This window comes from Thalassophryne amazonica, chromosome 4 (genome assembly GCF_902500255.1).
Source record: "Thalassophryne amazonica chromosome 4, fThaAma1.1, whole genome shotgun sequence".
NCBI lineage: Eukaryota > Metazoa > Chordata > Actinopteri > Batrachoidiformes > Batrachoididae > Thalassophryne > Thalassophryne amazonica.
The window spans coordinates 136,407,083-136,435,014 of record NC_047106.1 but is presented as its reverse complement, the minus strand read 5'-3'; the positions used below and the strand labels follow the sequence as shown (position 1 = coordinate 136,435,014).

The 27,932-nt window shown below is 40.9% G+C and overlaps 1 protein-coding gene across 2 annotated transcripts; it reads left to right on the top strand.

Moving 5' to 3' along the window:
- Positions 1-40: 40 nt before the first annotated feature.
- eif3k (eukaryotic translation initiation factor 3, subunit K) lies at positions 41-27,932 on the top strand. 2 transcript variants are annotated; one of them, XM_034168647.1, is made up of 8 exons: positions 41-224; positions 1,000-1,098; positions 8,845-8,965; positions 12,573-12,647; positions 12,924-12,990; positions 13,082-13,159; positions 26,295-26,420; positions 27,833-27,932. In XM_034168647.1, exons 1-8 carry the CDS (start codon positions 163-165, stop codon positions 27,862-27,864), a joined length of 660 nt encoding a protein of 219 aa, XP_034024538.1. In that variant the 5' UTR covers positions 41-162; the 3' UTR covers positions 27,865-27,932. The 2 variants fall into 2 exon arrangements, with proteins under 2 accessions (XP_034024538.1, XP_034024537.1); XM_034168646.1 differs by having other exon boundaries at positions 12,570-12,647.

Genomic DNA, 27,932 nt, shown 5'->3' with positions numbered 1-27,932 from the left:
AGCACTGAATGACACCCGCCCTAATACCCAAGGACGAAGAAGAAGGTCCGTCGCTCTTTCTGTTCCGTTCCGTTTTTCAACAAGTTCTTCGGTAGCTGATCCACGTGTGGATTTAGCTCTATTTTTGTTTACTTTAAACATCACTGTAAACGTTTGGACAACATGTCGTCGTCTTTTGAGCAGATGAGGGCAAATGTTGCGAAGCTTCTCCGTGGGATCGACAGGTAATGATCAGGTCGAACAGACATGCTAATGATAGCTTAGCGTACTTCTATCATCGTTTGAGCAGATTGTTTTGAATGTCAATTTTTAATTCTTGATAATTAATCAGATGGTGCCTGTTCAAATCTAATGAGCATTAAAGTAACCATTTAAGCCGTACCAAACCATGTTTCTGAAAAATCTTCATTCCAGTTTTCCAGTCTGCCAACTATGTGTTTTTTTTTGTTTGTTTGTTTGTTTATATGGAGTGGTCCAAAAGCTACAGTGCACTTAAAAAAAACCCTGCAGAACCTGAATAAATTTGTGGATTAGCTGATAGTTTTTTATTATTACTTTCACAAGCTTTTTGTATTTAAGCACAATATATTGTTTTTATTCAGTTGTACAGAAGTGTGTGTGAAGAGGAGGAATCCAGGGTGTATAAGGGAGAAGGATGCTGAGGATGAAGCCACCAGGCAGGAGATTAAGAGGGAGGCCAAAGAGGAGGTTTATGTGGTGAGGGAGGGCATGCAAGTGGTTGGTGATACAGAGGACAGGGCGAGATGGAAACCATTGATCTGCTGTGGTGACCCCTAACAGGAGCAGGCTGACAGAACTTTTTTCTGGCCTTGCAGGGGACCCAGTGTGCCCCCAGCCTATAATACTGTAGAGGAAACACTGATGAGATTGTTAAATGTACCTTTTAGGCCATCAGAATTTGTCTGTCGATGCCTTGATGACAGAAATTGCGTACTCTTATGTGAGTCTGTGATGACAATAATCCATCTTTCTACCCAGGTATAATCCAGAAAACCTTTCTACACTAGAACGCTATGTGGAGACACAAACTAGAGAAAATGCTTATGATCTGGAGGCCAACCTGGCTGTTCTAAAGCTGTAAGTTACAACACACTACCAGGCAGCTGTTAGAGCCCCCATCAGCATGTCAGAAAATAATGCTCGCCAACATGTAGACATTTCATTTCATCCAGTTTTATCACTCCCATTTTTCTTAATCCACACATCTTTTCAATTTGTGTTACATTCACCATTGAGGACATTTTTCAAAAATACAGTGCTTTTCAAAAGTATTCAGCCCCTTGGTATTTCCCACATTTTAATTTGTTTATGGCATTTCAAATACAAAAGTAAATGAGGCTTCTCAATAGAAAAAATTCTAAAATGATCTTCCTTAGACTCAAACTGTAAATCTCTACAACTTGATACAAATTAATAAAAAAATATAAAAGCCAAAGATGATGGTTGCGTAAGTAATCAGCCCCGTTGGTATAATACCTGTAAATAATCAGTTTAATTGCCAGTCAGGGGATGGCTACATGAACATTTCCAAGTCACTGAATTTGTCTTGAACTTTATTTTCATTAGTTGTGAAGAAATACAAACAGTATGACACCCTATGGTAAATCTGTGTGGAGGAGACAGTTCTCAAAAACTGAGTGACTGTGCAAGAAGGAGAAAAGTGGGGAAAGACACCCAAACAACCCAGAAGAACTTATAGGCCTCTGTGGCTGTGATTGGAGAAATTGTGCATAGTGCATGTTTTGCATTTTGTATCACCAGTTACACAGCTTCATGATGAAGTGGCACAGAGGACGGTTTTCTTTCACCAAAACATTAAATTGAGGCTTACATCTCAGATGTACCTTCTGGTAAATTGTAGCTGAACTTTCAGGTCTTCTTTTTAATCAAACCCTCCTCTATACCACTTCATCATGAAGCTGTATAAGTGTCTTATTCTTGCCTTACTAAAGATGTGGTGTTGAGGAAGGGAGATGAAGAAGAAAGGGTGAAAGGGTTCTTAAGAAATAATGTTTTATTAATTGAAAGACCACACTTTTGAAGAAGAGCAATCAGATTTCTGACGTCTGGTGATCTGGATCCGGATCACCTCCAAAATTCACTGGAGTCTTCCATACCCTAATATCCATATGTGGTGCAAATTTGGTCAGAATCCTTGAAGTAGGTTTGAAGTAATCCTTCAAAGTCTATATAAATGAAAATCTTGATCCAGAGTCCGAATCACCTCCAAAATTCAGTGGAGTCTTCCATGGTGTAATATCTGTCTGTGGAGCAAATTTGGTCAGAGTCCGTGAAATAGTTTTGATGTAACCCTTCAAAGTCTATATAAATAGAAATCTTGATCCAGAATGCAGATCACCTCCAAAATTCAGTGGAGTCTTCTATGGCCTAATATCTATCTGTGGTGCACATTTGGTGAGAATCTGTTTAGTAGTTTTGAAGTAATCCTTCAAGGCCTATGAAAATGATCCAAAATCCGGATTTGGATCCGGATCACCTCCAGAATTTAATGGAGTCTTCCATGGCCTAATATGTATGTCTCATCACTCACTTATCTTCAGCCGTTTTTCTGGGATCAGGTCACGGGGGCAACAGTTCCAGCAGGGGACCCCAGACTAATATGTATGTGCGTTGAAAATTTCATCAAAATCCATGTAGTAGTTTTGATGTAGTCCTGCTAACAGTATTCCTTCAAAATCTGTATAAAGTGAATCCTGATCCGGATCACCTCCAAAATTTAATGGTCTTCCATGGCCTAATATGTATCAAATCAAATCAATTTTATTTATATAGCGCCAAATCACAACAAACAGTTGCCCCAAGGCGCTTTATATTGTAAGGCAAGGCCATACAATAATTACGGAAAAACCCCAATGGTCAAAATGACCCCCTGTGAGCAAGCACTTGGCGACAGTGGGAAGGAAAAACTCCCTTTTAACAGGAAGAAACCTCCAGCAGAACCAGGCTCAGGGAGGGGCAGTCTTCTGCTGGGACTGGTTGGGGCTGAGGGGAGAGAATCAGGAAAAAGACATGCTGTGGAGGGGAGCAAAGATCAATCACTAATGATTAAATGTAGAGTGGTGCATACAGAGCAAAAAGAGAAACACTCGGTGCATCATGGGAACCCCCCAGCAGTCTGTCTATAGCAGCATAACTAAGGGATGGTTCAGGGTCACCTGATCCAGCCCTAACTATAAGCTTTAGCAAAAAGGAAAGTTTTAAGCCTAATCTTAAAAGTAGAGAGGGTGTCTGTCTCCCTGATCCGAATTGGGAGCTGGTTCCAGAGGAGAGGTGCCTGAAAGCTGAAGGCTCTGCCTCCCATTCTACTCTTACAAACCCTAGGAACTACAAGTAAGCCTGCAGTCTGAGAGTGAAGAGCTCTATTGGGGTGATATGGTACTATGAGTTCCCTAAGATAAGATGGGACCTGATTATTCAAAACCTTATAAGTAAGAAGAAGAATTTTAAATTCTATTCTGGAATTAACAGGAAGCCAATGAAGAGAGGCCAATATGGGTGAAATATGCTCTCTCCTTCTAGTCCCTGTCAGTACTCTAGCTGCAGCATTTTGAATTAACTGAAGGCTTTTCAGGGAACTTTTAGGACAACGTGATAATAATGAATTACAATAGTCTAGCCTAGAGGAAATAAATGCATGAATTAGTTTTTCAGCATCACTCTGAGACAAGACCATTCTAATTTTAGAGATATTGCGCAAATGCAAAAAAGCAGTCCTACATATTTGTTTAATATGTGCATTGAATGACATATCCTGATCAAAAATGACTCCAAGATTTCTCACAATATTACTAGAGGTCAGGGTAATGCCATCCAGAGTAAGGATCTGGTTAGACACCATGTTTCTAAGATTTGTGGGGCCAAGTACAATAACTTCAGTTTTATCAGAGTTTAAAAGCAGGAAATTAGAGATCATCCATGTCTTTATGTCTGTAAGACATTCCTGCAGTTTAGCTAATTGGAGTGTGTCCTCTGGCTTCATGGATAGATAAAGCTGAGTATCATCTGCGTAACAATGAAAATTTAAGCAATGCTGTCTAATAATACTGCCTAAGGGAAGCATGTATAAAGTGAATAAAATTGGTCCTAGCACAGAACCTTGTGGAACTCCATAATTAACCTTAGTCTGTGAAGAAGATTCCCCATTTACATGAACAAATTGTAATCTATTAGATAAATATGACTCAAACCACTGCAGCGCAGTGCCTTTAATACCTATGGCATGCTCTAATCTGTGTAATAAAATTTTATGGTCAACAGTATCAAAAGCAGCACTGAAGTCTAACAGAATAAGCACAGAGATGAGTCCACTGTCTGAGGCCATAAGAAGATCATTTGTAACCTTCACTAATGCTGTTTCTGTACTATGATGAATTCTAAACCCTGACTGAAACTCTTCAAATGGACCATTCCTCTGCAGATGATCAGTTAGCTGTTTTACAACTACCCTTTCAAGAATTTTTGAGAGAAAAGGAAGGTTGGAGATTGGCCTATAATTAGCTAAGATAGCTGGGTCAAGTGATGGCTTTTTATGTAATGGTTTAATTACTGCCACCTTAAAAGCCTGTGGAGATAGAAAGATAGATTGATCATATTTAAGATTGAAGCAGTAATTAATGGTAGGGCTTCCTTGAGCAGCCTGGTAGGAATGGGGTCTAATAGACATGTTGATGGTTTGGACGAAGTAACTAATGAAAATAACTCAGACAGAACAATCGGAGAGAAAGAGTCTAACCAAATACCGGCATCACTGAAAGCAGCCAAAGAGAACGATATGTCTTTGGGATGGTTATGAGTAATTTTTTCTCTAATAGTTAAAATTTTATTAGCAAAGAAAGTCATGAAGTCATTACTAGTTAAAGGAATACTCGGCTCAATAGAGCTCTGACTCTTTATCAGCCTGGCTACAGTTCTTATTTTCTTCAATTAGTGATGAGTAGTAAGATGTCCTAGCTTTACAGAGGGCTTTTTTATAGAGCAACAGACTCTTTTTCCAGGCTAAGTGAAGATCTTCTAAATTAGTGAGACGCCATTTCCTCTCCAACTTAAGGGTTATCTGCTTTATGCTGCGAGTTTGTGAGTTATACCACGGAGTCAGGCACTTCTGATTTAAGGCTCTCTTTTTCAGAGGAGCTACAGCATCCAAAGTTGTCCTCAATGAGGATATAAAACTATTGACGAGATAATCTATCTCACTCACAGAGTTTAGGAAGCTACTCTGCCCTGTGTTGGTATATGGCATTGGAGAACATAAAGAAGGAATCATATCCTTAAACCTAGTTACAGCGCTTTCTGAAAGACTTCTAGTGTAATGAAACTTATTCCCCACTGCTGTGTAGTCCATCAGAGTAAATGTAAATGTTATTAAGAAATGATCAGACAGAAGGGGGTTTTCAAGGAATACTGTTAAGTCTTCAATTTCCATACCGTAAGTCAGAACAAGATCTAAGGTATGATTAAAGTGGTGGGTGGACTCATTTACATTTTGAGCAAAGCCAATCAAGTCTAACAATAGATTAAATGCAGTGTTGAGGCTGACATTCTCAGCATCTATGTGGATGTTAAAATCGCCCACTATAATTATCTTATCTGAGCTAAGCACTAAGTCAGACAAAAGGTCAGAAAATTCACAGAGAAACTCACAGTAACAACCAGGTGGACGATAGATAACAACAAATAAAACTGGTTTTTGGGACTTCCAATTTGGATGGACAAGACTAAGAGACAAGCTTTCAAATGAATTAAAGCTCTGTCTGGGTTTTTGATTAATTAATAAGCTGGAGTGGAAGATTGCTGCTAATCCTCCGCCTCGGCCCGTGCTTAGAGCATTCTGACAGTTAGTGTGACTCGTGGGTGTTGACTCATTTAAACTAACATATTCATCCTGCTGTAACCAGGTTTCTGTAAGGCAGAATAAATCAATATGTTGATCAATTATTATATCATTTACTAACAGGGACTTAGAAGAGAGAGATCTAATGTTTAATAGACCACATTTAACTGTTTTAGTTTGTGGTGCAGTTGAAGGTGCTATATTATTTTTTTCTTTTTGAATTTTTATGCTTAAATAGATTTTTGCTGGTTATTGGTGGATGAGCAGGCACTGTCTCTGCGGGGATGGGGTAATGAGGGGATGGCAGGGGGAGAGAAGCTGCAGAGAGGTGTGTAAGACTACAACTCTGCTTCCTGGTCCCAACCCTGGATAGTCACGGTTTGGAGGGTTTAATAAAATTGGCCAGATTTCTAGAAATGAGAGCTGCTCCATCCAAAGTGGGATGGATGCCGTCTCTCCTAACAAGACCAGGTTTTCCCCAGAAGCTTTGCCAATTATCTATGAAGCCCACCTCATTTTTTGGACACCACTCAGACAGACAGCAATTCAGGGAGAATATGCGGCTAAACATGTCACTCCCGGTCCGATTGGGGAAGGGCCCAGAGAAAACTACAGAGTCCGACATTGTTTTTGCAAAGTTACACACCGATTCAATATTAATTTTAGTGACCTCCGATTGGCGTAACCGGGTGTCATTACTGCCGACGTGAATTACAATCTTACCAAATTTACGCTTAGCCTTAGCCAGCAGTTTCAAATTTCCTTCAGTGTCGCCTGCTCTGGCCCCCGGAAGACATTTGACTATGGTGTGCTGGTATCGCTAACTTCACATTTCTCAAAACAGAGTCGCCAATAACCAGAGTTTGTTCCTCGGCGGGTGTGTCGCCGAGTGGGGAAAAACGGTTAGAGATATGAACGGGTTGGCGGTGTACACGGGGCTTCTGTTTGGGACTACGCTTCCTTCTCACAGTCACCCAGTCGGCCTGCTTTCCCGTCTGCTCGGGATCTGCCGGAGGGGAACTAACGGCGGCTAAGCTACCTTGGTCCGCACCGACTACAGGGGCCTGGCTAGCTGTAGGATTTTCCAAGGTGCGGAGCCGAGTCTCCAATTCGCCCAGCCTGGCCTCCAAAGCTACGAATAAGCTACACTTATTACACGTACCATTACTGCTAAAGGAGGCCGAGGAATAACTAAACATTTCACACCCAGAGCAGAAAAGTGCGGGAGAGACAGGAGAAGCCGCCATGCTAAACCAGCTAAGAGCTAGTAGCTGCGCTAAGCTAGCAGATTCCTAAAAACACACAAAGTGAATAATGTGTAAATAATTTAGAGGTGATTCAGCAGAGGGAGTGCTTTAGTTAAGGCACGTGAAGATTACACTGTGAAACAAATCGTTATCTAGTTAACTAGATCAATCTAACTACGCAGATTAAACAGCTAACAGATACAGCAAAACACCGCTGTGCTCCAGAACAGGAAGTGATACAATACCGCAGTGAGAGTGGTTGGCTCTCACTGCGGTATGTATCTGTGGTGCTTGGTATCTGTGGTGAAAATTTCGTCAAACTCCGTGCAGGGGTTTTGACTTAATCCTGCTAGCAGACAGACAAACAAATAAATAAACACTGATGATTTTGTTACGTACGCCAAGGACGCAATAAAGAGGGATTGTTATTATTCTTTACTTTTATTTGGAAGAAACCTTATTCAGACTCATTTGAACCTACAAGGGCAGCTGTTTTAAGAGCAAGAAGAAGAAACTCACCAATGGTTTTAACTTTTACAGATGTACTACAAAAGTGTTTTCAAATGTCTCATTAAGTTGCACATTGTGTTGTGTTGTGAAATGGTTTATTCATCTTTTGTGCCTAGTATTGTGAAATTAATTGGCTTGTTAGCTGTGTTCCTTAATGCCATGTGTGTTTTATAAGTTAATAATGCAGCAATTAAAATAATTTTCCTTCTTACACTAGTGTGGTGCCCGTAAGAAGTTTGTGTTTCAGTAGAAAATTGGAAGCTTAAGTAGGTTTCACATGGATGAGTACGAGGCTTTGTTTGAAGGTGGGATGTAGAAAGAAGTGTAATTGTGTTATATTATTATTTGGATATAGTATTTCATATTGTTTAAAGAAAAATCTGTTTTGTTATCAACTATATGAAAATAAATGGATTCCTATTAAACAGTTTATTGGAAGAGAGTCAGACAAAATTAAACAGAACCTTTAGAATATTTTAAACAGCAAATCAGTACCCCCACTTCCTGAACACATTTATGTATTTAGTTTATTTAAACTTGAACTTACAGCAAGTATATAAGATATTATTCAGCTTATTATGTATTGTGGGAAAATGTAATATTTTATTCAGCTTAATGTACCTACTGAAACATTATACAAATAATGGGAAATTTGTTGTTATCAAAAAAAAAATAGACTTTATCTAATGTTGCCTCAGTGTTGTCAAGCTAAACTCAGTTGCAAGGAACACTGGCAGCATGCCTTTCACAGTAAAAGTATTTGCTAGGATGCTGGCATTAAATGTTTTATTGTGAAATGGTGTGAGCAACATGAACTATGCATTGTTGTTTAACTTTGCTACCAGTAACATCAGCGAGCCACGCCAGCTTGGAAGTGTTAATGTTACAATGTTAATCAAAATATAGTTTTTGAAAATTAAGCCCCAAAATTTTCATAATAAAGGATTCACATCGTTGTGCTATGCGCAAGCCGTATCGGACAGCTGAGGTCGATCTGACAAACAGAGAGATATTTGAGCCACGTACCCACACACAGACGTCCCTTGCTTCATAGATAGATGAAGTGGTAAATTTGACTTATACTTTGGTGCGACTTATTCTCTTAAAGAGGCATTTTTGGACAGGTGCAACTTATACTCCGTAAAATTTGGTACATGATTTCTGTTCGCAAATGAACTGGTTTTTTTGGGGGGGGGGTTTTCTCCTCTCCTGCAGCTACCAGTTCAACCCAGCCTATTTCCAGACTCACGTGACCTCACAAATCCTCCTGAAGGCTCTGACCAACCTACCCCACACAGACTTCACACTGTGCAAGTGCATGATTGACCAGACACACGTATCCTTTTGGTGCTGCATGAGAAAATGTGAGAGACTCCTGTGTGTAAAAGCTGGAACAGTATTCCAACGCCACTCTAATAGTGTCTGAGATTATTTCATGGGTTAAAGTTCTCCGTCACCACGATGGATTTCTGTCATTTGGGAAATTTAACCACATATACACGCACGCACGTACGTGGTGTTGTGTATTTTGGGGCTGAAATATGATACTTCACTGTCAAAGCAACATCCCATTCTGTGCTAATCAAAGTAGCAGCAGTGTCAGCATGGATGATGCCACACTGCGGAGGAAGGGACTGTGTGAATTTTTACTCCTCTCCACTCTGTTTACTGTTTGCCATGAGTCACAGTCCTTCTCCTCCCTGTCTTCTTGGGAACATTGGCAGACCTTCCCCAAGTAGAGCAGGTGACCCTTTTTACTGTGTGTGTTTTGGTGACGGTGAATCTGATTAAAACTAATCCACTAAGTCGGCGTGATGTCACTGTTTTATAATTGCCGTGGCATGGACATTCGGAACCGAGCCGAAAGAGCTGGTCTGCAGCAAAACTAAAGGCAAACACATGACTGATGTGTAAAATAGAAACACCCCCCACACACACCAGAAGCTTCCCCCCAAATAGGATGTATGCAGTACTCCCTCGAATAGAAACAAACTCTCACACCTGGCATAATTCTAGAACTAATCTAATATTAGACAATTAACAACTTTCAGCTACATGGGTGTTGGAATTGTGGCAAGTATTTACTCAGCAGAAGTGCACAAAAATAAATACTAATAATTAAGATGGAATGTCTCAACTGAACATCAAAAAATGCAAACAAAGTCGCGAAGAAAAGCACCACAGACGTGCTTGCGTCACATAATCCGAAGTGTCCTCGGCTGTGCTATGGTTTAAATATATGAGACAGGGTTCTAGCTAGGACCATTTTAGTGGAGCGTAATTTAGGTGATCACGGTTCACCGCCGGGGTGGGGGGCAGGGCCTTTTAAAGCTATAGGGTTTTATACCTCTAAAATGTTATTGGCAAGCCCTATTTTAACTCATTTTGAGTGGTTTTAGATGCATTGAAAGCAAGAATAATGGACAAAAGTGACATTTATGTTGCAATATCAAAGTTCTTATTTCCACGTTTCTGTCAAAGTCTAAGTTAATACGAGTGAAGTGCCACACAACGGCGTGAAGCTCACTCATGGTACAGGAAGTGCCAAATTTTGAGTCCACAGTGAAACAGGAAATGTCAAACACTTCCTGGATTGACAGACAAGATCCCATGGAATCTCGTGGGAACTCAGTGGCAAGTTCACACTGAAACAGGAAGTGCCAAATTTTGAGTCCACAGTGAAACTAGCTCGACGGCCAGCCCAGCTATGAATTGGGCCGGTTACTGGCCTCTGTCTTAGAGTAAGATTTCCCACTCCCACTCCACGACCAGTAGGAGAACAGCTCTAGAATTCCCTCTCCTAAACGACCAATAGGAGAGCAGCACTCCTGCCACATCAACATGCAGCTGACACATGGGCTGACGTCATTGTCTTGGCCACCAACCAATCGTGAAGTCGGGGAAGATGAAGATCCTTTTACCCTTGGAGAAAAGAGGGGAAGCTTCACCAGCCTGACGCATGATTTGATATGACCTTGAAATAAGTTTAGATGGATGGTGAGCGGACGAGGAGGTTCGCCATCTTTGGATCTGGCACGTAAAGTGTGGTAGGCCCGATCCTAAATTGGTTTGTCGTCGAGCCCAAGTACTTCTTGTAGGAGGTGGGACAGTGAACCTCTAAGCCCTCGGGTAGACCCACCAGAGGCATGTTGTTCCATCCTGAACAACCCTCCAGGTCTTCAAATTTCTTGAAACGGGAATTGACCATGGTAGTTAACTATTTTGTCCTCAAGGAGCTCCAGAGCCACTGCTATCTCTCTTTTAACTGCTACTGAGATGATAGATTCAAACTTACTAATAATGTCCATCCATATTTCATCCATCATTTATCTTGTGCTCAGTAGCAATATCACATTAGCTTTAGCATCTGGCTGCTCTGGGTCAGGAGATGACCGAGGCTTACTGCTGCCTGCTTCCCTCAGGATGCCATTGCAAAGAATCCACAGACAAGAAGAAACCATTGTAAAGAATCCACAGGCGAGAAGAAAAAGAGATATGCAGAGTGGATGGCTGCAATGTTTGACTTCCAATACCGACAAGTACCAAAACAATTAAAATATTTAAAATGTCACATTCCACTGGAGCCACTGCAAAGCACGTTCTGCATTGTCCTTGCTCCCTGTACAGACCCAACATGGTGTATGTTATGAGCCTCGCCGTACAACAACGTATACCAGCATGCATCAGTGTACAAAACTTACCCATAACTTAATTAGACATACGCCAGTGTGTTTGCCAAATTTTTTATACGTCTGCATACGTTGGCTAAATCGTCATGGTGTGACAAGGCCTTTAGTTGCACACTGATTCAAAATGCAAAAGACAGGAACGGCGGGTCTAGTGAAGACAGCGCACAGTCCCTCGTTCCCCTCCCCTTGCATGCCTTCCGACCAGACTTCTGGTGGCAATCGAACTGCATCTGTACAGCATTTGAAGTGCGTTTTCAATATTCTTACTGCATTCTAACAGTAGTCTAGGTATTCGTACTGTGTTCCAACTACATTTGAACTGCTTTTTTAAGCATACACATGGAATGTGCACGAATCAGTCGAGGCGGGAGCCGCCCACATTCTAAGTAGCTGAACGGCACTCAGCTGTCTGAATATCTGTCCCTCCTGAATGTGGCTCTGCTTGATTCCTGCTCATTTGTACTAAGTGTGACGGGGGCTTTAACTTTGTCCCTCATCTGTACTGCACCCCGACACACTGTGCTGGCAAAAGGAACCCAGCAAGAGAGACACAGTTTGAAAAAATAAAAATAAGATTCATGTAAACATCTGGATTTAGAATTTTGTACATCCTCTTACATTTTGCTTTCATGCAGGACTGTCTGAAGCTATTTTTGAAATATTTCATTAACTACATTATTCTAATGATAATTTCTCAAAACTCTAGCCATTAGTTTGTCCAAAGTGTCTGTCTGAGATGTCGGCCTCATATCTGTGAGACATGTATTTTGGTCCTCACTTCATCATTATGTCATAAATCACTCAGCCCTAAACCTCTTACTGCCGCTTTTGGAATTGTCCCTGTGTGGAGGGTTTGTTGGGGGCAGGGAATGGTTTTGCCTCTTTGCTGGCCCAGTGACTTTTGTGTAAATAGAAGGCAAGAAGGCCACTTTCCATCATTTGGTAGGTCCAGGAGGTGACGTAAGCCTCAAAAGTATTAAGATTTAATATGTGTGAAATGCAGAAATTGCTGTATTGTAACACATGAAGGTGATCGCACAAAACATGAATCATTATGCATCATTAGAAGTGCCCAGAAGTGCTTCCTGCTTCAGTGTGGAACTGAACATGCTTATAGACCTATACTCTTTAAAAAAAAAACTGTAATTTAGACTACTAACTACTGTAATTTGTCTTCTGTGATGATGCGTCTCTATCAGAGGCAATCGGCTGTGTGGAGGGGTGGGGTGTGTTTCCTTGACTACAGTGTCGCAGCAAGAGGAACGCCCGATCAGGCAGATCCTCTACCTGGGGAACCTGCTGGAAACATGCCACTTCCAGAGCTTCTGGGTATGTCACACATGCTTTTAAATGCTGATTGAACATTATCACACTGGAATATTGAATAATTAAATGGCAGTTTTAAAGATGTTCTGTAAGATAACATGTAAGTTGGTTTAATTGGATAACTGCCTAAATTGACACCAAGTTCATACAATGACGAAGTTGTGAATCAGTATCGAGTTTTACAGGTTTGCTACGATTACGTGATAACACATTAATCTGTTTTACTGATGAAACTATTTACAAACTGTGGTTGCCCAATCTTTCTTGTGTTCCTGACAGACTGCCCTTGAGGAGAACAGAGAGCTCATTGATGGAATAACTGGTTTTGAAGACTCTGTGCGCAAGTGTGAGTACATTTCTCTGTTTTCATGGAACATTAAAACCAGGAGGTTTAACTAAAGAAAGTGCTTATTCCAGTCTTCATTGTTTCTGTCTAGTCATCTGCCACGTAGTGGGCATCACCTACCAGACCATCGAACACCGGTTACTGGCTGAGATGCTTGGAGATCCGCTTGGTAAGAACTTTTTCCAATATTCTGGCTGGACTGCTTGTGTGGGACATATATATATGTCCATATGTAACCTCCTTTGTTTTATTATAGTTTTTATTACTGTGTAGTAATGTGAAAAAATTGGACCATCTTCTTGCGCAGGATTTTACACCACCAACTGAAAGGGCAGGGGTGCCTGTATTTTCCCGAGTATAAGTCACATTTATCACTTTACACATTATTTACAGTTGTATGCAAACGTTTGGGCACCCCTGATAATTTGCATGATTTTCCTTTATAAATCATTGGTTATCTGGATCAGAAATTTCAGTTAAATATATATTGTATAGCAGACGAACACACTGATATTTGAGAAGTGAAATGAAGTTTCTAGTATTTACAGAAAGTGTGCGATAATTATTTACAGAAAATTGTGCAGGTGCATCATTTTATTGATTTGAATATATTTAGCACTAATTCTTGGAACACAAAATTGGTTTGGTAAGCTTGTTGACCCTTGACCTCCTTAAACAGGTGAATCCAATCATGAGAAAGGCTATTTAAGGTGATCATTTGCAAATGTTTCCCCTCTTTGCATCTCTTTTAATGAGTGGCAGCATGGGAGCCTCTAAACAACTCTCAAGTGACCTGAAAAAAAAGATGGTTTAGAGGAAGAATACAAAAAGGTATCTCAGAGATTTCAGCTGTCAGTTTCCACTGTGTGGAACATAGTGAGGAAATGGAAGACCACAGGAACAGTACTAGTTAAGGCCTGAAGTGGCAGGCAAAGAAAAATCTCAGATAAGCTGAAGGGAAGGATGGCGAGAACAGTCATAGTCAACCCACAGACCTGCTCCAAAGACCAACAACTTGCTGCAGATAATGTCTCTGTGCATCGTTCAACAATACAGTGCACTTTGCACAAAGAGATGCTGTATGATGCTGTAATGCAGAGGAAGCCTTTTCTTCGTACATGCCATATTCTAAATTTAGGAGAGTTCTTAAATTAGTGGAATGTAAATAGTCCATTTTTCGGTGCGGGGGGGGGGGGGGATCTTTCTGTACTTTGGTGTATGTACAACCCCTGGCAAACATTATGGAATCACCGGCCTCGGAGGATGTTCATTCAGTTGTTTAAATTTGTAGAAAAAAAGCAGATCACAGACATGACACAAAACTAAAGTCATTTCAAATGGCAATTTTCTGGCTTTAAGAAACACTATAAGAAATCAGGAAAAAAAATTGTGGCAGTCAGTAACGGTTACCTTTTTAGACCAAGCAGAGGGGGACAAAATATGGAATCACTCAATTCTGAGGAAAAAATTATGGAATCATGAAAAACAAAAGAACGTTCCAACACATCACTAGTATTTTGTTGCACCACCTCTGGCTTTTATAACTGCTTGCAGTCTCTGAGGCATGGACTTAATGAGTGACAAACAGTACTCTTCATCAATCTGGCTCCAACCTTCTCTGATTGCTGTTGCCAGATCAGCTTTGCAGGTTGGAGCCTTGTCATGGACCATTTTCTTCAACTTCCACCAAAGATTTTCAATTGGATTAAGATCCGGACTATTTGCAGGCCATGACATTGACCCTATGTGTCTTTTTGCAAGGAATGTTTTCACAGTTTTTGCTCTATGGCAAGATGCATTATCATCTTGAAAAATGATTTCATCATCCCCAAACATCCTTTCAATTGATGGGATAAGAAAAGTGTCCAAAATGTCAACGTAAACTTGTGCATTTGTTGATGATGTAATGACAGCCATCTCCCCAGTGCCTTTACCTGACATGCAGCCCCATATCATCAATGACTGTGGAAATTGACATGTTCTCTTCAGGCAGTCATCTTTATAAATCTCATTGGAATGGCACCAAACAAAAGTTCCAGCAACATCACCTTGCCCAATGCAGATTCGAGATTCATCACTGAATGACTTTCATCCAGTCATCCACAGTCCATGATTGCTTTTCCTTAGCCCATTGTAACCTTGTTTTTTTTCTGTTTAGGTGTTAATGATGGCTTTCGTTTATTTTTCTGTATGTAAATCCCATTTTCTTTAGGCGGTTTCTTACAGTTCGGTCACAGACGTTGACTCCAGTTTCCTCCCATTCATTCCTCATTTGTTTTGTTGTGCATTTTCAATTTTTGAGACATATTGCTTTAAGTTTTCTGTCTTGACGCTTTGATGTCTTCCTTGGTCTACCAGTATGTTTGCCTTTAACAACCTTCCCATGTTGTTTGTATTTGGTCCAGAGTTTAGACACAGCTGACTGTGAACAACCAACATCTTTTGCAACATTGTGTGATGATTTACCCTATTTTAAGAGTTTGATAATCCTCTCCTTTGTTTCAACTGACATCTCTCGTGTTGGAGCCATGATTCATGTCAGTCCATTTGGTGCAACAGCTCTCCAAGGTGTGATCACTCCTTTTTAGATGCAGACTAACGAGCAGATCTGATTTGATGCAGGTGTTAGTTTTGGGGATGAAAATTTACAGGGTGATTCCATAATTTATTCCTCAGAATTGAGTGAGTCCATATTTTTTCCCTCTGCTTGGTCTAAAAAAGTAACCGTTACTGACTGCCACAATTTTTTTTTTTTTTTTTTTATTTCTTATAGTGTTTCTTAAAGCTAGAAAGTTGCCATTTGAAATGATATTTAGTTTTGTGTCATGTCTGTGATCTGCTTTTTTTTTTCTACAAAATTAAACAACTGAATGAACATCCTCTGAGGCTGGTGATTCCATAATTTTTGCCAGGGGTTGTACATACAATTGGTTATTTCGCTGCACTTCAAGGGCGCTTTGAATGACCGCCCAAGACGAGGAATGATATGTTCTCTTCTTCTGTCGGTGGAAATGTACTGTTGAATGAGAGTCAGTTGGAGGAAGTGTTGTTTTAATCATTCATATTACATGTAGGCACATCCTATTAAGTAAAACTGACATTGATAATACTTTTTAAATATATATATTATGACTTTTCCCCTCCACATCTAGGAGTGCAGCGCCCGAGCGCCCCCTATGGGCCAGCTGCCACTGGTGCAACGTCATTGGATACTTTTTCCTACAAGAGTGAACTTTCAGCCATTCGGAATCTCTGTAATATCAAAAGTCACTGAAAGTACAGTAGTGTTCAGAATAACAGTAGTGCCATGTGACTAAAAAGATTAATCCAGGTTGAGTATATTTCTTATTGTTACATGGGAAACAAGGTACCAGTAGATTCTCACAAATCCAACAAGACCGAGCATTCACTCTTAAGGCTATGAAATTGGGCTATTAGTAAAAAAAGTAGAAAAGGGGGTGTTCACAATAATAGTAGTGTGGCATTCAGTCAGTGAGTTTGTCAGTTTTGTGGAACAAACAGGTGTGAATCAGGTGCCCCCTATATAAGGATGAAGCCAGCACCTGTTGAACATGCTTTTCTCTTTGAAAGCCTGAGGAAAATGGGACATTCAAGACATTGTTCAGAAGAACAGCGTAGTTTGATTAAAAAGTTGATTGGAGGGGGAAAAACTTATACGCAGGTGCAAAAAAATTATAGGCTGTTCATCTACAATGATCTCCAATGCTTTAAAATGGACAAAAAAAACAGAGACACATGGAAGAAAACGGAAAACAACTATCATAATGGACAGAAGAATAACCAGAATGGCAAAGGCTCACCCATTGATCAGCTCCAGGATGATGAAAGACAGTCTGGAGTTACCTGTAAGTGCTGTGACAGTTAGATGACGCCTGTGTGGAGCTCATTTATTTGCAAGAATCCCCCGCAAAGTCCCTCTGTTAAATAAAAGACGTGCAGAAGAGGTTACAATTTGCCAAAGAACACATCAACTGGCCTAAAGAGAAATGGAGGAATATTTTGTGGACTGATGAGAGTAAAATTGTTCTTTTTGGGTCCAAGGGCCGCAGACAGTTTGTGAGACGACCCCCAAACTCTGAATTCAAGCCACAGTTCACACTGAAGACAGTGAAGTATGGTGGTGCAAGCATCATGATATGGGCATGTTTCTCCTACTATGGTGTTGGGCCTATATATCGCATACCAGGTATTGTGGATCAGTTTGGATATGTCAAAATACTTGAAGAGGTCATGTTGCCTTATGCTGAAGAGGACATGCCCTTGAAATGGGTGTTTCAACAAGACAATGACCCCAAGCACACTAGTAAATGAGCAAAATCTTGGTTCCAAACCAACAAAATTAATGCCTCGCAGATGTGAAGAAATCATGAAAAACTGTGGTTATACAACTAAATACTAGTTTAGTGATTCACAGGATTGCTAAAAAAGCAGTTTGAACATAATAGTTTTGAGTTTGTAGCGTCAACAGCAGATGCTACTATTATTGTGAACACCCCCTTTTCTACTTTTTTTTTACTAATAGCCCAATTTCATAGCCTTAAGAGTGTGCATATCATGAATGCTTGGTCTTGTTGGATTTGTGAGAATCTACTGAATCTACTGGTACCTTGTTTCCCATGTAACAATAAGAAATATACTCAAAACCTGGATTAATCTTTTTAGTCACATGGCACTACTGTTATTCTGAACACTACTGTATCTGGATGTGGACATTTTAGCCACTTTTCCACTACAAAGCTCCAGCACTACTCGGCTCTACTCGGTCTGGTTCCAAGCGCGAGCTTTTCCGCTGCAAATGGTACCTCTTCAACGTGGGCGGGGTCAGCAGAGCAAGCTGCAGTGACGTCGTTTTATACGCGACACAATCATAAACAATGGCGAACTCCGTGTGTTTACTGCTGTGTGAGTTTTTAAGAGAAAGTTGCTGGCGGCGAGAAAAACACGCTTGAGACGTACAGAAGACTTTGGGAATTCATATGAAGAAGACGACGAGAAGATACAAGCTGCTAGAGATGAAAAGGCAAAGCATGACGGTAAGCTAATCGTTAGCTTCCTAAGTAGCTCGTAAATAATAACTGCAGGCTGTCGCTATTAACTATTAAAATTGTGGCTGTCAAAATAAAGCGTTAATTTAGATTAATTACAATACCTATCAGGCCTTCAGTCACACTTTGCTCCATTTTGTTTTGACGTCAGTGACTTGGTCTGTAAAGACGCGTTTCTGAGCAATAAACGTGTTAATGTCAATACTTTTTTACCAAAGTAACTTGCTTTGATAACTTATTGTTAAATCTCAAATGTGGGAGTTTGTGCATTTACTGACGTTCACACACAAAATGTTGATTCGGTTTTAATGACCGTTAACTCGAACAGGCTTAAAACACATTAAACGTCCAGATTTTAATGTTCAATGGACAAATTTAAAATATGAAATCTAATAAGATAATTATTAAAGGAGTCATATTGTGCAGAAAGAATCAGCCTCCAAACTCCCACAATTCTGTTTATAGACATTCTTTATAATATATCCTTTTATTGTCATTGTACACATAAATACAATGAAATTTGCCTGCATTTAACCCATCCAAATTACACTTGGTTCTCCCCATTTAAGACCAATTTACAGCTTAATACCTCCTTGATATGTAACAAAAATAACCCTGATCATTTTTTTACCTGATTATTAAATGTCCCAAACACACACAGATCTGAGTTTTTTTAATATACCTGCAATTAAATGATTCATTTAGATTAACTAATCACAAACCTTGTAATCACATTTTTTTAATAACCTGACAGCACTAATTAAAATATGTATGCTGTATGTGTGTTTCAGATGGTTTTCTCAGTCACCGCTGCAGAGGTTCATGCCACAGAATGGGACACCTTTCTCATCATGTTATACACCAGTTATGTTTCACTGTGAAGTTTGAATAAATTATTGTACTTTTTGCTAAAATGTCTCCACTTGTGTAACGTCAGTTTGATTTGTAAAAGTTACCAAGGTTTACTGATTTAAAGGCTAACAGTTTGAGAAGCTGTTTAAGCATAATCCAGTAGTAAAATAAGTTTTACATTTAATGGGGTCATAAATGTAAATGTAACAGACAGTAAAACTGGTTGTTCAAAACTCCTTGATGTAATGGTGCCTTCACTGAAGTGAGTAAACCTTTTTGTTTGTTAAATACCATTTGTTAAAATCTCAGTTTAGACATGATTATTCCAGCATCTGTGTAAAGATTCAGCTAGGTGTAGTGTGCAGTGTCTTCTGGAGAGGCTAAAACCCAAATTAAAAATTCTTAGAAATGAACCAAAATGTTTTTTACTGTTGACTCAGAATGAAATGACAAATTATGATAGTCACATGAGTCATTGTTTACTGCAACAAAAAAGAGCAAATACACACATAAAAAAAGCAACACAAACTATACAAAAGTTTCATGTGTCTGTAGTCTGGGTTGGGGGCGCAGGTCACATGCGGTCATGCATCGCATGCACAAGGTCACCCAGCATGCCAAGATATGCCTGATTAAATGCAGCTTCCACCACCGTTGCTTCCTCAAGGATCAGTCGGATGTGTCGCTCACACTGAAACCAGTTCAGCTTCAGCCTCAACGTCACTCAAGATGGTCAGATTCTCCTGCTGGAACAGGCTCCCTTTATCTCTTTCCTGGACAATAATGAAGGTAGAAATGGGAAAGAAAGTTTAAAAAAAAAAAAAAAAACCCTCTCTGTATGATCGTTCCCCAGAGTTGCAGTTATCTTGGTCACTTTGCATAAAAATTATGTTCTTTCAAACTTATCCTCCAACAAATCAGCTCATTTGGAAAGAACATGACTTTTATGCAAAGCGATCAAGATAACTGAAACTTTGGGAAGGTCCAGCAAAATTTGCTGGACCTTTGTGGGATTTATGACAATATTTATGGGTTCTGGATTTTTTTTTTTTTTTTTTGGGTGAAGGGGGGGGGGGGGGTCACTCTGTATATATATCGTATTTGGGAAAGTTAAGGTGACGTGAGACGTTATTCTTACCTGTGATGACACGTTGCTGTGTGGTGCTGGACGTTGATACAGATGTTGAAGCTGGTGTTCGAACCCTTCTCGCTTATGGAACTGGATTCTTCAACAAAAACACAAAATGGCGACATGTCAAAAAAAAATCACCGTAATGGCACTACATGAGTCAAATGTACACGTTTGTTGTCTTGCTGACTTGAGGTGTTTTTTCTGTCAGAAGTTAATACTTTAAAGCGGAGCACGGAGTTAGCTAGCTCGCTAGTTAGCAGTCAGCTAGCTCACTGTGTCCGCGTACATGAGACAACGATATTACTTTAACACAAGTTTAGACTCACAATCTTCGCTTGTTAAAGTGTGCTTCCCACCAATGGGAAAAGGAACGTTAAACGGTGCTTTCAAGCAGACTACAGTCACAAAAACACTTACCATCCGTCGCTTCCAAGCCGAGTCACGGTCATCCTGCCTCCCGTTGCTCGCCGGTGTTGTCCGTAAACAGCGTTCCTGCGGTCGTACCATTTCCAGCCCCTTTACGGTCCGACCTGCTCCGGTCATTGTGGTCCTTTAATCACTTTTAAGCTTTTTCAGCTGTTCTCTGAGTTGCTGTAATGTCCGGTGAGCCGAGTGCGGCCTTATTTCGGATCGCTTCATCCACTCTGTATTTTCTCCTCCGCCACCAAACATAAACGTCCGCAGCTCATCCACAGACCACGGTGTGGTTTTGTGCGAGTAAAAAAAAATAACTCGCCGTGAAACGAAAGAAAACGACGGTCGCTGTAACGCCGCTGTGACTACTCGTATTTAAAAATGGCGGTTTTGATTTTCCTCTCGGACGGCGCACTCATGACTCATCCAGTGACGACGTTCTCTGACCAATCAGTGGCCGGCAGCCTGTTGACGTCACATTTTAGTATCGGCTCGGCTCGCTTCTCCCGAGCAGGTACTAAAAAAAAACGTACCCGGTACTAAAAACTATCCTAATGGAAAAGCGAAAAAACCGAGTCGAGTCGAGCCGAGTAGTGCTACTTTTGTGAAGTGGAAAAGCGCCTTTTGATTTTCTGCAGGTTTGGTCTGTCGAGCTGCGTCTGTAACATGGTCAGAATTACCGGGAGAGACGACAAAGACCGCATTAAAGACATCGATAGTGGTGTAAACACAAAAAACGTTTAAGTGGACATGTTTGGAGCAGGAGGTGGATTTGGACAAAGGCAAGATTCTGTGAATTTGTCCACAAGGTTGAACTCCCCGGTAAAGCCCTCTGCATGCTATGTTCGGATTTCATGAACAAAACCTTGGAAGAACACTGCAAGACGAAGAAACATGTCATCAAATTAATTACTAATCTGCCTGGGGCCAGAGCTCGGAAGAAACCCAGCGAGCCCCAAAGCCCACACAGCACTCGTACTGGTCACCGACATCCAGTGCTCGGGTGCTTGTCCAATAATTCTATTAATGCAATTAAAATGTGTTTGCAATCACTGAATTTTTTTTAAATGTGGTGCAGTTATTTCATACTGTGCACGTACTGAAGTGCAAGTCAGTGCTGCAAAACCAACGTTTGTATATGGATTTTTGTCAAAATTTGTTTCCACGTTCTGTTTATTTTGTCATATATTCAAAGGATTCAAGGATTCAAAAGGAGTTTATTGTCATATGCACATAGGAACATGTTCCCTGCACAATGAAATGTGTTCACTGCATTTTTACCCATCCTAATTGCCAGTTAGGAGCAGAGGTCACCTTTATTGGCGCCCGGGGACCAGCTCCAGATGTATATCCCAAACCTTGACTGGCCTCATGACACACTTAACAGCAACACACATAAGCCGGTCCGGTATATGAACACATATAAAAGCACACATAAAAGCATATAAAACTGCTAACTTAAAATAAATATGTATTTTATGGCTTTATTTTGACATGAAACAGGCTTTTTCTCAAAACGTGACCCTGTGGAGAAAAACATGACCCCTTCTTCTTCTTTGGAGGGCTCTGTGTTTATGTGAACTGCGAGTGGTTCTGTAGCAGCAGGGTCATTGACTCTCACTGTTCTCCTGATTTAGAGGTGCTGACAGTCTCATACAGACCTTTTTATCTCCCAAGGGAGTTCACAGTAGTTGTTGTGTTTGCTGGTTACATCCCACCCGATGCTAACGTTAGCATGGCCCTTAGCCTCTTGCTTGCTTGTGTAAATAAACAGCAGCTGGCCCACCCGGATGGCGTTTGTATTGTTGCTGGTGACTTCAACCAAGTGTGTTTAAAGACTGTGCTCCCTAAGTCCAGTACATGAAGTGTGCCACCAGAGGGGAAAATACTTTGGGCCATGTCTACTCAAACATAAAACATGTGTACAAAGTCACTCCCCTCCCCCATCTCGCTGGATCAGACCATCTCTGCCTGTCCCTCGCCCCCACCTACACCCTCCTGCTGAGGCGAACAAAGCCACAACGAAAGACAATCCAAACCTGGCCTGAGGGAGCGCAGTGAACCCCAGGAAGGTGGCCGGCCCCGATGGTGTACCTGGAAAGGTACTCAAAGCGTGTGCTGATCAACTGGCTGGAGTTTTCACCTGCATCTTTAACCTGTCCCTTGTCGCAGGCCATCATTCCACTCTGCCTCAAATCCTCCACCATCATTCCAGTCCCCAAGAAGTCAGCAGTGGAGAGCATAAATGACCACAGGCCTGTTGCACTTACGCCTGTGGTCATGAAGTGCTTTGAAAGACTGGTCTCTCAGCACATCAGAGCCTGTCTGCCTCCCACTCTGGACCCCCACCAGTTTGCCTACAGGGCAAACCTCTCCACAGAGGATGCTATCACCACAGTGCTCCACACCGCGCTGAGCCACCTGGAGCAGCTCAGCCTTCAACCACATCATCCCGGAGATCCTGGTCCAGAAACTGACACATCTGGGCATCTCCACCCCCATCTGCCAGTGGATCAAGGACTTCCTCACAAACCGCCCACAGTCCGTGAAACTTGGCCCCCACTTTTCCTCTACCATCACACTCAGCACCGGTTCCCCTCAAGGCTGTGTACTGAGCCCCCTCCTGTTCACCCTTTACACGCACGACTGCTCTCCGACTCATCCCACAAACACCATCATAAAGTTTGTGGATGACACCACCGTGATTGGGCTCATCTCAGGGGGGGATGAGTCTGATTACAGAGACGAGGTCAACCGACTGACAGCGTGGTGTTCAGCTAACAACCTGCCACTGAACACCACAAAAACAAAAGAAATAATCCTGGATTTCAGGAAGAACAGGGCTGACCCAGCCCCACTCTACATCCAAGGGGACTGTGTGGAAAGGGTCAGCTCCATCAGGTTCCTGGGAGTGCAGCTCTCTGACAGCCTCTCCTGGACTGCCAACACCACAGTGGTGGTGAAGAAAGCCCAGCAGTGACTCCACTTCCTGAGGGTGCTCAGGAGGAACAATCTGGAGGAGAAGCTGCTGGTGTTGTTCTACAGAGCCACCATCGAGAGCAGACCTGACGTACTGCATCACAGCGTGGTACGGGGGGTGCTCAGCAGCAGACAGGAGAGCGCTGCAGAGGGTGATCATGTGCAATTTTCCCGTGCAATATGATTCCACAGTTGTATGTAATTCTTGTTTTACATTTTACTTGGACCACATTTTATTTTATTTTACCTTATGTTTATATTAGTTGTACATATACGCTGAATAATTTACCGTTAAATTTCACTATCTTTTATATTGGCTAAATATTACTCGCACACGGAAAGCATCTTTTTGTTATAATGCAAATTACACTGACAAAGGCGATTCTGATTCTTTTGTGGAATATAATGGCAGCCACCCTCCTTATTGTTGCATTGCTGCCACCTGCTGCATCAGTCTGTTATAGCAGTACTAAATACTCTGAGTCCAGTTTCAAGTATTTAAAAAGCTAACACTTCTCCTCTTACTTGACCTTATGACTAAAATAGTTGCTACAGAAACTTCTTTCAGTTTTGACTCTTTAATAGATAAACCATTCAAAAATGACAAGCTATATTTTGCCCATATGCTGAAATTGGCCTGTATCAGTTTTATGTTTATTTTAGTGAATTTCATAGACTGTGGTACAGCTGGTACACAGGATGTGTGCTTTTTTTTTAATGATACTATGCTATATATGCCTGTGGGTTTTCCCTGCTGACTGACATACGTAGTCAATCTGCAAACTCACACGGTGTGATGTATGAATTTATTATGGGGCAGTAATTTGTAAGCATACATTTTACATGTAATTATTAATAAAGACACTGTTTTATACCACAAATATTGTTCTGATAGGTTTTAATCTCTTTAAATGATTTACACATACTTGCATGAAGTTTCAGTATATTTCAGAGCTAATTGCAAGTTAAGGAAAGACAGTTGGAGAATAGTTTTGGCATGTTCAGTGATATCTGTCCAATGCTGTGGCATTATAATAAGCAGATGTGCTGTAGCACGAGGCAGGTATCACTGAAAGAAGGTCTACATAGACAGATTCTTTTATTACATTAAGACTTCCACATACCCCAACATACAAAAGTATGTTGGAAATTCATGAAATTAGGTCTCTCTAGTGGCCCCAAAATGCCTCTGTTATGCTTAAAACCTGTGGGCCCCCAACAGGTGCACTGCCCCTGGACCCTGCTGGGGGTCAGTGGCGACCCCGAGCTCCTGCTGATTTTCACAGTTTTTTCTTTGCCCATTCTCATCTCTGATCTTAAAATTTGTGAATGGTATAAAGAATTTTGCTAATTATAATTATAGAAGAAAACGCTGACTATAGACTTGCAGAGTGGAACGGTCACTGTGCGGCGCATAATGTTAGCAACCATCAGTCCAGTGTATGTGTTTTGAAAACCTGCACCCTCTTGGTCCCTTCTGGAACAAGTTGCCCACTCCTGATTTAGACAGATGGCAGTAACCTGTGAACAGAAGTATACTCAGTCAGCAACATTTCAGTAATGAGTCCGTCCTCATTGGGAAGCATTGCATGATATACCAAGCCCAAGGCAAAAGAAAACTGTGCCATTACAACAAGCATCTTGGTTCATGGCCAGGAACCTGAGACCATACAGTGCTTTAAATATCTGCGGTAATCATCAGTGATGAGTGATCAAGATCCAGAGTCATCAACTAGTGCTGCACAGACGATGATAATGCTGTTCAAACTCAAGCATATGGAGGGACAACGGGACCACGATGAAATACAGGATGAGACTGCTGCGTGCATTAGTGTTCTCAGTCTCTCTGTATGCATATGAGACATAGACCCAGGCACTAGAAATGGGATGCTATCACAACATTCTGGGCATCTTATACATGAACCACATCACCAACGTACATGTCCACAAGAATATTCAGCACCACATCAGCCCCCATGAAGATCTCACAATGGTGAAAATGAAGAAACTGGGATGGTACAGACATGTAACAGGATCCAGTGGCCTGGCAAAAATTGTGTTAAAGGGAACGTTGGAGGGGAGGAGCAAGAGAGGAGGACAGAAGAAACGATGGGCAGACAATGTGGGGTAGTGGACAGGAACACGTGTTGTGGAAACCCAGGCATTAGATCACAGTATGACAGATGGAGCAGACTAGAGAACTTGATGTCATGATGGCACCCTGAAAACTTCAAAGTTGAGGGCAGAACACTAAGAAGGGAAGCATCAGTACAGTTATGCCTGGTTCACATGGCAGGATTTTAAAATTATCTGTAGGTTTCGAAAACCTGAGAGACCACACACGTGGAGATAAAAAATCGTACATCTAACAGGTTTGGTGGTACAGTGTGTGGTGTTCAGCCACACGGTGAAGTCAACACATCATACACGAACAGATTTCACACATGAACATTCCCAGGTCACAAGAAAAGATAAAAAGGCATTTTTGCCCATGGGCCTAAATGGGGGGGGGGGGGGGGGGGCACTGTGGCCAATAAATGTTAAGATAAAATGCTTAATTGTTATATAAAGTTGCAATAACAACAGTGGTAGTAAATAATATAAATTATATACACTATAAGTCTTTAAAAAATAAAGCAGATCTGAGTTTGTAGCTTCCAGTTCTTTTTCAAAAAGATGAGGATGTTGACATAAATAAAATAATTTTATTTATAGAGAACATATAATACATAACTGCATTAGCCCTCGTGAGCAGGAACACCACACCGCAACAGTCGGGGAAACTAATCTCTGAGTAGGGCTTATGACTTCAAATGCTAACATCTGGACACCTGGACCTCTTTCTCTCACTCTTTATACAGACACTCAGGTGAAGGTATGGATGAACAAGTACGGCTGGATGGAGAATGAGAACGGTCAAATCTTCATCTACAACCAGGAGGAAAGTGTTAAGCCCAAGAACATTGTGGAGAAGATTGACTTTGAGAGTAAGTGATTGTGGAAAACTGAAGTTTGACTTCCGCACAGTTTATACACAACCTGTTTTGCTGCTCATTTTAAAGAAGGCTGTAGTGTGCAGTGTTGTAGAGCTTCTTTCAGAGAAAAGATACTTCTTACATTCTGAACATTCACAATAAAAGAGCTAAACATACATTGATGCTGACCAGTGGGAACTTGCGTCAACACAGACAAGTCAATAAAATAGCCTAAAATATACTTTTGAGTTCATATTTTTTGGGCTATTGGCAAATGAGGTCACTACTAACAGACATAAAGGAGTACTGGCAATTTGTGACAGCATGTGGTTAACTTGACAATCAAACTCTGCATTTACATCACTGACAAGCAACAAAGTTGACATTAAATGTGACAAATACGCAAGCACACATCTCGATGCTCAGACAAAATATCATGCAGCACTGAATGGTAGCTCTCTGCTGCCCCCACCCAGCCGAATTTGATTGAATATTGGGAAGAGTGTTGGCAAACGAGCTTTTTCCTTTCGTGCGCCATTTGTGGAATAACCTGCCTCCTGACATCAGGCAGGCATGTTCTGTTGACGTATTTAAAGCCAATTTAAAGACCCACTTATTTACTTCAATGTAGGAGTCATGAGTTGTGGTGCTGCAGCTATGATTATAATTATTTTAACTAATCAAATTGTAATTATATCATAACTTGAGTGTGATTATAATTTTGCTTAACTTGTTTATTTTGAATTGCTTGTTGTGCAGCACTTCAATGGAAAGTGCTTTGTAAATAAACTTATTGTGTAGTCAGAGCCTTGTCTTGGCCTGTAATGGCCACATTTAAACTGTAATTTGTGAAAACATTGGCAGTTGTACAGTGTAAGGAACAGTGACATCATAATTATGCCATCACATGAAGGTCTGTCAAAGTATTTATTAAACATGTTAACATAAGTCATTGCAGTCAGTGTGGTAACATACGTGTCTGGTGGTTGTTTTAATATCCAATAGCTGACAGTTTGATGCTCCACTCTTACTTTTCCTGTGATATAATATGGTGTCCTCTGACTGTGCATTAACGCCCCCAATCTCCAGTTTGTTTTGACTAGTGCTAGTGTCCTTTTGGGGCAACGTCCAGCTGAACTTGGCCACGACCACATGAAGCGTGTGCATAAATAGCGGCGGAGCAGCGACAGAACTTCTTGGACACATGGCTGTTTATAATTTAACAGTTGCTACTAATATTATTATGACTACTTGGGTGATCATCTTAAGTTCATTTAACATCTGGGTTAAAAACGGGTGTGGACATGTGCTCGGGTACATTCCAGTGCACCTGAGCCTTGTCTGAGAGTACAGCCTTATTTAAGATGATGCAGACATTTTGATGCTGATCTTTTATTTTTTTATTTTTTTTATTTTTTTTACAGGTGTATCCAGCATCATGGCTACATCACAGTGAAAATGTAAAATCTCAGGTCATATTTTTCAGTTCTGTTTCAATAAATATAAATTATCATTTATACACTG